The sequence below is a fragment of the Lemur catta genome, chromosome 4 (genome assembly GCF_020740605.2).
Source record: "Lemur catta isolate mLemCat1 chromosome 4, mLemCat1.pri, whole genome shotgun sequence".
Classification (NCBI taxonomy): Eukaryota; Metazoa; Chordata; class Mammalia; order Primates; family Lemuridae; genus Lemur; species Lemur catta.
Window position 1 is genome coordinate 84,391,299 of NC_059131.1, and position 12,543 is coordinate 84,403,841.

The 12,543-nt window shown below is 34.2% G+C and overlaps 1 protein-coding gene across 3 annotated transcripts in view; it reads right to left on the reverse strand.

Moving 5' to 3' along the window:
* RAB28 (RAB28, member RAS oncogene family) overlaps nt 1–12,543 on the reverse strand; it is an 88,091-nt gene that overhangs the window by 10,428 nt on the left and 65,120 nt on the right. For all 3 annotated transcript variants that reach the window (XM_045550386.1, XM_045550384.1, XM_045550385.1), the window contains exons 5-6: nt 8,715–8,818; nt 3,701–3,778 (exon numbers count right to left, since the gene is read on the reverse strand). In XM_045550386.1, coding sequence (XP_045406342.1) covers nt 3,701–3,778; nt 8,715–8,818 — 182 coding nt within the window. The remainder of the gene's footprint in view (nt 1–3,700; nt 3,779–8,714; nt 8,819–12,543) is intronic.

Sequence of the window (12,543 nt, forward strand, 5' to 3'; positions counted from 1 at the left end):
AATGACTTGGATTTTCATTATTAATTTTCATCAAATTAATGAAGAATTAACAAAGCAGCATCTTTCTCAGGGGTCTTGACTGTTTAACATAAAGCTTTGTACAATGTTTCTGAACTGGAATTTATCATACCTAAGGCTCTACAGATTTAAAACTTTGCTTTCTATGAGTAGAATAACATAATTTCCATGTCATAAACTTCATGGTAGGTGGTTTCACTGTAGTTGGCTTGTTTATGAGCCACTTACTGAAGTTTTCAGAGAAAATGTTACCTACAAAACACCAATGTTTATTTTTGGCACCACAAAGCACATTTAATTATTCTCTGCTATTAGTCAATGGAGTAAAAATAATGAAATGGCCATAGAAGAAAGGAGTTGTGTGGGTAAATGCCAGCTTACCCCTGATTTTGTTAGAGCACTTGCAAGTGGATACTGGAAATGGAAGTGGTAACTATCCAGGCTATAAGCAAGAAAGCAACCTAGAGGTTGGGGCAAAAAGGTGCAAGGAGTATAGATGGACTCTTGGAAAGACACTAAAAAGATAAATTTGGTTGATCATGCACCTACATCTTAATCCAGATAGTAGTAATGTATTTATCATTGCAAAAGCCATAGTTTGTCATGGAGTAACACACTCTGAGAGCTAAACCATCTGTCACTATCATTCATTCAAAACCAGTCACTATCCTAGGTATTGTAGACATTCAGGTAAATAATGCATGATCTCTGTTTTTGAGATGCCTAAAATTCTAGCATGGAAAACAGTAAAGCATTAAAGAATGTTCTGATTGATATACATTAAAAGTACAACAAGATTACAGATCACCAGTTAAAGCATGGATATAGCATGTTAAAAAGCATAGTTCGTTGCACACAGCAGGAGCTTAAAAAAAAAAAGCTACTCTTCTTCCATATAATAAATGGGCTATTATATGTTACCAGTAACATTCATAACTTTGGGAAAGTTATTTCACCTCTTCAGTCTTCACAATCTCATAATCTATAAAAACAAGGTTTATCTAGATGATCTCTGAAGTCCTATCTGGTTTTGAAATTTTATTTAAAAAATTTAAAAGATGAATAGAAGAAAACAAATTTGGGACACGATATGGAAATCCATTAAGCAATGTTCAATATCTGAAGGTTAGAGCAGTATGTAAGAAATAAGTATATTCTTCAAGGAAGACAAGTGGTGTTTAGGATAAGAAAAGAATTCCAGCACAGTTTTCACAAATATATTGGAGGAAATAATAAAAACATTAACATTTGGGTAAGAAGAAGCTAAGTTTCTTAAGGGGTCCTTAAGAAGTCAGTATTTAGTAAAGCTGAAAAGTAGGGAGGGCCCTTAGGATCAAGGGTTAAATGGGTGCTTTTTTTGTACAGTTCTATGCTAATTAAGACTCAACTAAAATCTTGAGCATGCCTACTATACGCCAGGCCCTATGTTAGACACTTTCATATATAATATGAAAATAATCTGAGGGGACAATAAGAAGTACGTATTTTTAGCAAGTTTAGTGAATATCTTAGATACTACAGAAATTTTTGTTTTTAAGAAACTAATGCATACCTAGTTCAAACCAAACAGAAATTAACTGTCAAATAAAATGTCAAGGCTTAAAAAGGTATCAAGACCTCTTAACACCAAGTATATATGCCAAAACCTCCTTGCAATTCAGACTGAAAGAGACATGATACAGAACTATGCACTGTCTTCATAGATTATCTAATGTGTTATTAAAGAGCTGAATGCTGGACTTCCTAGAGAACAGCAGTTATAAATTTATTTTTTCTCTAAAGTTTGACCACCTTGCAAATAAAAAACATCTGAACAATCTGAGAAACTAGAACCCTTGGTAACAATAGTCCCAATTTTTACAATAGTTGGGAGGAGAAAGGGGGAGACTAGATAAATAATACAAATAAAACTATTAACTAAATTGAGGAGTGTGAAAAATGAATCTATCCCATCCAACCACACACAAAAATAACCCATCATATTAATCTATCTAAAAGCTGCTTTTATTTATTTCCCTGCCTAAAAATGATTTCCCACTGTCCATAGGTTAGATAAAATTCATCAACTTGGGATTCATAAATCCCCATAATCCGTTCTCAAACTATCTTTATTCTCCAACAATGAACGGTCATTTATTTTAACCAAAGTGCTCCTCTGTTCCCAAAATACAACCTATGCTTTTCTAGCCAGGAGTATTGTTCATACCAACTCCTCTTTCAGCCCTTTTCTTCCCCTTCACTCCAAACTGCCCAGTATACTTTCCCTGGAGGGGAAATGCTAGGGCACTGTGTCCGATAGATGTGGGTTCAAATTCTAGCACCACTGCTGACTAAGTGATCAAGTTACTTAACCTCTCCAAAGTCTCAGTTTCCTGACCATAAAATGATGACATTTCATCTGCCCCACCAAGTTATTGTAAGGATTAAGTGAGATAACACAGTCCTGGTACATAATACATTAATTTTCTTCACTGAAGTCAGGAACTACATTTTAAAGTCCTTTAAATCTTCTTTAGACTCACCAATATACTGAGTATATATGATCAATAAATTGTTTATGATTGCTTGACAATCATTCATAGACTCTCTAATTAATCAAAAACAAACATCATTCAGAAAGAGAAGTTAAAAGGAGAGGAATCACTTGACCTCTGGGGTCTGCCAAGGTCTGTGTGATCAAGCAGATCATGGTAATTTCTCTTGTATCTCCTAGGCCAAAACTTTTATGTATCTGGGAGTTATTTAAACAGCACAAAATATCTTAGCACTGTGTCTGGCCATAGCAAATACTGAAATAAATGTCTTTGAATGATGAGAATTAAAAGTATTAAATTTCCAGAATTCCAAATATTTTAATTAAGTCCTAGAAATAGACAGTCTAACAATTTTCAACTGATATTAGCTCTAATCGCTTTAATACACATACACACACACACACACACACACACACACACACACTCTCACCATGAGAATAAGATACAGAACTACTAACTCCAGAAGAATTCAAAAATTTAAAGATAGGAAAAGATAATTATACCTTTTCAGCTGCACAGGGCAGGGATAGAGTGGAGGAAATTGAGGGAAAATGTAATTAATTTGTTGCTTCTAACCAAACTGTTTCTGAAACTTAACTTTAAACTATAAGCTCTTGCTCTTATTTTTCATTCTATCAAACATAGGAATTACTGTGCAATTATACTGGTATTTTTAAGTTCTTGACTGCTGGTAGGCATGTTTACTTCTTAGTCTCATAGAACTATCTAGGAATAGTGAAAGAACTCAGAAATCCCCAATAATTAATAATACTATTAAATTAAACAATAAAATATCATTAAGAACTAATATCATTACAGTCGAAGATGATTAAGCTCTGAAAGAACTTATATAAAGAAGTACAAAACAATATGGTCAGTACTTTAACCCATTAATTAACCACTGATGAAACGTTTATTATATTAGTATCTTTTTTCCAACAAAAGGGACAAAATGAGGTTTCAAGGTTATTATAATTTGGCAAAAAGTTAACATTCTTCATCTTCTACAATAAAGACTGATCTCACACACACACAAATCTTTTAGGGATATGTACATAGAATGCATAAATGGGAAAGGATTCATGTGTAGAAATTAATGTCTTGTAATAAACCCATTAAATTTTTAAATAGAAGTTTAAGATAATCACCTGTGACTGCTCTATTTCTGCTTTGTTTAATTTGATTCCAAGGATTTCAGCAGCAACTTTCTGAAAACACAGGAAGACCTACATAACAAAAATAGGTTTAAGTGATTTAAAACAGGCATGCTTAAGTTACCTTCAAATAAATTGAATTTTCTAAAAAATGATAAATAGCAAGAATTGCAAAAATAAAATGTAGCAATTCCAAAAATAGCTTTATTTGTCAAATATACAGACATTTTAAATGTAATAATTTTTTTTAAATGATTAAACCATAATTTGAAAATCCAAGCAATTCACTGCATTGGTCTAAACTTACATTTATCTCTAAAAACACACATTTTTAAAGATATAACATGACAATTTCAGCTACCACTTTAAAAAACAGCAAAAAACAACTAAAAATCCCACACCTACCAGCATAAAAACTCCCATAATTCCTGAGGAACATGAAAATAAATCAATCTGTACTTTACTACCCTGGTTTTTCCGTGCCAATTCTATGTTGATCTTTTGAGCTGATTTTAGTCTATCTTAAAAGGTCTTACTTTCCAACCCTTTAATAATCTTTGTGGCTCTCATATCAATTTAAACTCAAGATTCTCCACATCTCTTGAGTAAAGCAACTTGGTATTTACTCTTTACTGTATTTTATCAGTTCAAAATACAGAAACAATATATTCTTGAACAAGAATCAGTAGATTCTTGAACAAAAATCTACAAATACTTTTCTAATAAGCAGCCTTTCATAGTCAGCTCATGTGGGGTCAACTATGAGTATTAGAGCTCCAATCTAACATTTACTATAATATAACTTATCTTTGCTTCATAAGTGTCCTGCCATATTCTTACCTCTATTCATCTCATGAATACTTACTGAATATTTACTACAAATTCACTAATTTTATTTCTAATCAAAAAGAGATACATATCCCTGAAAGGCTTATGCCATTTGTACCCCAGAAAGCATAATATATTTTAGTTCACTGATGGTCAGTACTCAAGGAACAACAGGAAAGCTACTGTGGTGAAGTGGAGGGAAAGAGTAATTATAAAAGAAGGTGAGCAAAGAGATGAAGGGAGTACCAAGCATGTAGGATCTGGCGGGCTATTGGAAAGACTCTGGCATTTATTCTGAGTGAAAAGAAAGCCACGGGAGAGAAGCCTGATGTGATTTTTATTTTAACGGGATCAACCTAGCTGTTGTATTGAACATTCATCAGAGAAGATCAAGAGTACAAAAAGAAAAATCAGCAAGGAGACTAATGTAAGAGATTACGGAGGCTGAACCAAAGTGGAAGAAGAGATGGTAAGAAATAGTCACCAGGTTATGGATACATTTTTAAAGTAGAGCCAGCAGGATTTGGTGATAGCTGGATGTAGGGTATGAGAGAAGGAGAGGAGTCAAGGACAACTCCTTGGCCCAAGCTTAACTGATAGAATAGATGTACTATTTGTTGAAGTGGGGAAGACTGTGAGAGATCTGAGGAGGGAACAGTAAGAGCTCAGTTCTGGATGTGATAAACCTGCAGCCTATTAGACATCTAAGTGGAGATGCTGAGCAGGCAGTTGGATACATGAGTCTGTAGTTCAGGGAGGAGGTCTAGGCAAAGCTGTGAGACTAAATCAAGTCACTAAGGGAATAAGTTTAGGAAAAGGAATATCCAAGGACTGAACCTATATTTAGGGGTTGGAGAGATAAGAGGGAATCAGTCAAGGGAACTGAGAGAGTAGTTAATGAGGTCAGAGGAAAACCCAGGAGATTAAGTATCCTGGAGGCTAAGTGATTAAAGTATTTCAAAGAGGAGAATGTGATCAAGTATTTTCTATGCTGCTACTAAATCAAGATGAGGACTGAAAACTGACCATTGGATTCAGCAAAAAGGAGATCACTGTTGACCTGGATAACAGGAGTTTAGGTAAAATACTGGGGCAAAATTCTGCTGGAAGTGTTGAAAAGAAATTGGAAGGAGAAGAACTGGAGATAAGCCTTTCAAAACATCCTGCTGGAAAGTGAAGGAAAGAAAGAAAGCAATAGCTAAAGAAAGATGTGAGATCAACAGTTTTCTTGTTTTTAAAATAAGTCATAATATTTTGTATGCTGAAAGAATAATCCAGCAGATGGAAAAAAATCTGATGCAGGAAAGAGAGAGAACTGCTAAAGCAATATCCTCTATTAGGCAAAGAGAAATGGAACTATTACACAATGGAGGAGTTGGCCCTAGCTAGGAGCGTAGATCCCATGGTAACCAAAGGGAAGATAGAAGATACGAGAACAGATGGGGTTGTGGGGTAGGATGAGGGTAGATGTGGTGGCTGGAGTATGTGGAAGTTATCTTCCGTTTGTTTCAAATTTCTTATAAAATAGGAAACAAGGTCATCATCTGAAAGAACAGATGAAGATGTTCTGAACATATGAAGATAGAAGAGAAGCTATGAAAATAGTCATGTAGGTGAGGGGGAGAATGATAGACTAGGGACTAGGGATATATAGTATAGTTACCAAGCAACATTAAGGGTTCACTTGAGGTTATTGACTGTGATGCAAAATGAAACATCCACTATGCCTCTGTAATTTTCTCTGGTCATGTTCATGGCTGCAGCCATAGAAAAGTGGAAGTTTGGTTTATGGCAGAATTAAGGTTTAGCCAAGTGAATCTGACAAAGTAAAAGAGGGAAAGAGAGTTGAGGATGTATGCATGGCAATAATTTTGACTGCCATGAGATTTAAGTTTGGAAGACAGGAAAATGAAGACATGGAAGGTGGTTAGGGATTTTGAAAAGGTGTTAGGATCAACGTCTTGTTGGTCTTGCTAGGCTTAAAGAATGATTGGATTCTCTGTCTCCAAGAATAAGAGACAGAGGATAATTGGTGGTTAGTGAATAGAATGCCTTATACTGAGGTAATAGAAGGGCAGTAGTAATTTGTAATGATAAGATCTGAGGTATGTACAGGAGTGAGCGGCTGTGGTGGTGTGGAGGAGAAACAAAGGTACTGAAATCACTAAGAATTATGACAGAGGTAGTATGAGAGAAAGTACAGTAAGCTAGGAGCTCAACTCCTTAAGCAATGAGGGGCAGTAACCTGGAGTTGGAATTGATTACCAGTCTACATGTGATTCCACAAGAACAAATCGATTCAAAGTAACATTTAAAAAGAAAACAATGAGATTTTTTAATAGTGGTTAAACATAAGCACACAAAAAATACTAAGTGGTTAAAAACAAGCTAAAATACTAAACATTAAAATAATTCTAAAACAGCAAAAGACCCCTAGGAAGTTAAGTGAGGGTAGAAGCACAATCAATCCATGAGTTTATCAAGAATTATTGATACTGAATTTTCTTAAATGGCATGTGTGGGTATGTACCCATGTTCATATTATCCTGGGGGAAAGGCTTCCAGGAGACCATATTTTTAATGGGCTTGACCCCCAAAAAAGATTAAGCACTCTTTATGTTATTTAATATTTATCCTATGCATAAAAATTATAAAGGATATCATAAATATAAAACATCAAAAAGATTAAACCATAGAAAAATTTCAAACTTCTTTTGGGTGAAAAATGTCAGGAAAATTAACAAACAAAAAATGGGGCAGTGGGGAATATTTGCAAAAATTATGACAAATGGCTGTTATCTGTAACATAAAAATGGTCATAGAAATTAATTTTTTTAAAAAATAGAAAATTATAAACAGGTAATAAGCAGAAAATAGTTGATAAAATTTTAAAAATTTCAACCTCAATTGTAATCAGAATTTAAAAACTGAAGTGGTTTTTTTTTTTCTTAATATGGTTTGGCCTACCAATGTGACAAAGATTTAAAAATAAATAAATAAATCCTGAATGTTAAAAAGGCAATCATACAATGCTGGTGATAGTATAAATTAATTTAGCCTTTCTGGTGGTAATTTGGCAATGTTCAATCCCTTTTAAGGACTTTATCTAAAGAAAATAACCAAAACATCAAAAACTTATAGATAAAATTTTATACTTAGAACATTAGGTCCAAAACTTAGAAACACCCTATATATTCAAGAATAGGAATATGGTTGAATAAATTTTTGAACATTTATTTAATGGATTATTAAATCTATTTAATGATGCTGAATGACATGGGAAATTTTTCTACATACAAAAATATTAAGTAAAAGGGTAAAATAGACCGGGCACAGTGGCTCACGCCTATAATCCTAGCACTTTTGAGAGGTCAAGGCTGAGGCAGGAGGATCGCTTGAGGTCAGGAGTTCAAGACCAGTCTGAGCAAGAGCAAGACCCCCTCTCTGCCAAAAACAGAAAAAATTAGCCGGCCTGGTGGTACCTGAGCCAGCTACTTGGGAGGCTGATGCAGGAGGATCCCTTGAACCCAGGAGTTTGAGGTTGCAGTGAGCTATGATGATGCCACTGCACTTTACCCTGGGGTGACAGAATGAGAGTTTTTCTCAAAAAAAAAAAAAAAAAAAAAAGTAAAACAAAATTATATTTATATTTTGGTCCTAATTTTTTAAATAAATATTATTGTGGTTAAGACGGTGAGCCCTGGAGTGTCACTACTTGGGTTCATAAATCCTCTCGCTACCACTTCCTAGCTGTGTAACCTAGACCCCATTACATAACTTCTCTAAAATGGAGATAATCAGAGTAGTCCAGTGCCTATAACAAAGTAAACACTCAATAAATGCCATCTGCTAGCAGCAAGCAGCAGCACTAGTATTTTTGAGCATCAGAAAAAGATTAGACGAAATCATATAAGATTATGAATGGTCATCTGTAGATGCTGGGATTATGAATGGTTACATTCATTTTAATTCTCTGCATTTTAAAATTCCCTAAAATAACCATAAAATTATGTTAAATGAATTATAATATAAACAGAATAGACATGTTATAGCTCACCTATTTTAAGCCTTCAATAGGAATGAATTTTCTCCAAAAGTAATGGAAACATACTTCCTATGAATGTTAGTAAATAAAAGTAAAACATCACTTTTAAAATGCAATATTCATTATTTTACTTACAGAGTCTCCTGTCTTGGCTGAGACAAAGTGACTACTAAAACCATTTTCCTGGCAAAACCGTAAGTGTTTTTCAGGTTTTACTGTTCGCATATGCTCCAAATCAACTAGAAAGGTGTTAAAGAGAGAACAGAACTCAATATAATATTAGTCAATCAAAACATTTTTAACATGTTTAAGTTTGACTTACTTTCCAACATCATATCCCAGCTTTGACACTAGCTGTGCAATCTTGGGCAACTTATTTAACCTCTTTATACTTCAGTTTCCACATCTATAAAATGGGAATAATAAATATATATACCTATCTTGTATAGAGTTATTTGAGAATTAATCCATGTATAGTGCACAATGACCAGCACATAATTGCTAAAAAAAAAGTGAGCTATCATTATTATCTATATAGGTTCAGGCACATTGATGTTGCTCAAAAAAGATCTACTTAATATAATAGTACATTTAAGCATGGTGATTAATTGAAGTCAAAGTGTACTTACCCAAGCATATTTAGTTTAAAACAGTTTAATCACTTTAATAATTATAAGAGTTATCTAATCTCTATAAACTTTAATGTTAACACAAATACATAATTAATTTTCTGTTAAAAAGCAATCAATATTATATTACATCTTTAATTTGTTTATAGCTGCCATGGTTTAATTTCACAAAAATACAGTTCAGTTCCTTTCCAAACTAAAATACCAATTTTGAAAATAATGGGCAAAGATATATTTCCTTGAATAGTTGTAGGTGCTTTAAAGCAAAGTATGGTACTCATATCCAATACTAGTTGTATCCGGGACAGTCTATTTTTTCAAATGTGATCCTTTTTTACAACACTACAGATCCTATAAGGGTGTTGACTCAATGCTGTCAATTATAAGGCAAATATATTCACAGGATTTAAGGACAACTAGGCTCTTTGAGTCAACATAGGAAAAAAACTTAAACTGATTTCCTGAGGAAGGGACCCAACTGACTTGTAAAAACTTGTAAATTTCCAAATCTAGTAAGCCTACATAATAGTGGCAATTGATTATCAACTAAAAAATGCTCTCATACTACATAAAAGGCTTTATGTAAAATTATATTGAAGGTCTGTAGTTTGTACGCTCAAGAGATATTTCTCTAGGAGATTTTTGATCTGGTGGGGGGATGCCTCAGTCCCATTTATATTGCTTACTTCGGAAAATATGTAGGTTTTTTTCTTTTCTGGACACAAGTTTCTGTTCCTTAAACATCACTGAGACTTTATTTATAAGAACAGGCCGAAAAACGTCCAGATACCACAGGCATCAATTTGTGGAAGATTAAAATACTAATCTATTAGCACTGACATTTATACATCTAGTTTCTCATAATATTGACATTAAAATACTTTCCTAACTCAATAAGAGTAAGAACAAATCATGTCACTAGGAAAAATCTCTAATGAGGTCCCCATCCAATTAAAAAGACATAAAGTTGTGTCTTTTATGTGTGTGTGCATTTGTCTTTCTAACGAAATAGTCTATCTTTATTGTTTTTTCTTTCCATTTTTTTTTCTCTCCCTCCTCCCAACTCTCCACCCATCACATAAGTTTATGTATAGCGTTGAGGGATTTTACTATTCAAACAAAAGTTTTTTTCCTAATAATGATAACCATGAAGAGAATAGTACTATCACTGCTCAACCAAAAGTTTGTTACTAAACAAACATTTATTGAGCACCTATTGGTATGGTGGTAGTCAGTGAGAATCCAAACATGAAAAATAATATAATCCAGTACCTCAAAAAGTCACCACCAGTATTATGAACATAAAAGAATATTAATAATCATAAAAATTATTTTAAATAGCTGAGATTCTCACAAATGAGACAGCAGATATAAAAGAAAAGGCCGTCCTAGCACTTTCCTACAAAACTTTCCTCTGTTGTGCTAGTATTTATTTAGTAGGCGACATCTAAGAGGACTCAGTTGCCAGGTGCTATGGTCTGAATGTATCCCCCCAAAATTCAGATATTGAAATTTAATCACCAACATGATAGTATTAATAGGTGGAACCTTAAGGAGGTGATTTAGCCATGAGGGCTGAGCCTTCATGGATGGGATTAGAACCCTTATAAAAGGGCTTGAAGGAATAGGCTTGCTCAATTCTTGGGCTCGTCTGCCACATGAAGACATAGCGTTCAAGGTGCTATCTTGGAAGCAGAGATGGGACCCTTACTAGACACCAGACCTGCCAGTGCCTTGATCTTGGCCTTTTCAGTTTCTAGAAGTGTGAGAAATAAATTTCTCTTGTTTATAAATTACCCAGTCTCAGGTATTTTATTATGGCAGCACTAAGCTTAAGTAACTAGAGTACCTCATTCTAAATAATCCACAGATGTACATTACGGAAATGAAGTTACAGAGAGACACTGGTAAAATCTTTCTTTTCTTCTACTTTTAAGAGTTCTTTCTTTCCTTTCTTATATTTTTAAGATCATCCTTAAAATTATTATCCAGTACCCATCTATCAAACATGTGATAACATCCTTACTGTTATAATGATTTAATTTCCTTACATCCTTCACTTAACTACATCATTTTTCTAGATCTTACATTTTTTTTTTCAAAATGGAATTAAAACTTCTTGATAACAGTCATATATGCTCCTTTCTTAAATATTCGGAAAAACAATTATAAAAATGAAATTTAAAAAATGCCATTAACTAGAGACAACTACAATTAACAATCTGGCATATATCGTTCTAATATCTAAACAACTAAAGAGACAAGGGCATTAATATTGTATATATGTAATTTCTTTTACTTCAACACTACTACCCCATGCTTAAACACATGCTTAATAAATCCAATAGTCAACTGCCTCATTGATCATTCATTCAACAAATATTTAGGTGCCTTCTATGGCCAGGTACTATTCTGGGTGTTGCAGATATAACGATGAACATACATTTTAACAAAGACAAAAGAACTAACAAGTAAAATATATAATATGGTAAATGCTGATAAATCTTATGGAGAAAAAAGTTACATGAGGGAAACTACTATTTTAAATAGATAGGTCAAAGATCTTAAACAGGCTAGGGAGCAAGGAAATCTGAGGGAAGCCTTCCAAGCAGAACAAACTACAATGACACAGCCCCTAGTACAGGATTATGCTTGGCAGATTCAAAAAAAGCCAGAAGGTCAGAATGGCTGAAGAGCTAGCAGGAGAGGGAAAAAGTGAAAAATGAGGTTAGAAGGTCCTATGGTTTGGATGTGGTTTATCCCCGCCAAAACTCATGTTGAAATTTGATTCTCAATGCGACAGTGTTGGGAGGTGAGGCCGAGAATGAGGTGTTTTGGGTCATAGGGGCAGATTCCTCATAAAGAGATTAATGCCAACTTGCAGAAGTGAGTTCTTGCTCTCACAGGACTGGATTAGATATCATGAGAGCAGGTTGTTTCTGCTTGTGTTTGGCCTGTTTGCACACACACAGTCCCTCTTCCACTTTCTACCATGAGGTGAAGCAGCATGAGACCCTCACCAGAATGGCTGCCCAATCTTGGACTCCCTAGCCTCCAGACCTGTGAATTAATTAAACTTCTTTTCTTTATACATTATCCAGTCTCAGGTATTCTGTTTTGGCAACAAAAACCAGACTAGGACAGAGGCATAGTAAGCCAAGAACCAGATCACACAGGGCACAGAGGCCACTATAATAGAGATGGGAAGTTACTGGAGAGTTTTGAACAAAAAGTGGAGAAAAAAGAAGATGCTATCTGACATATTTTAAAAGGTTCACTTTGACTGCTTTGTTGAAATTAAAATACAGGAGGCCAAATGTAAAACAAAGAAACCA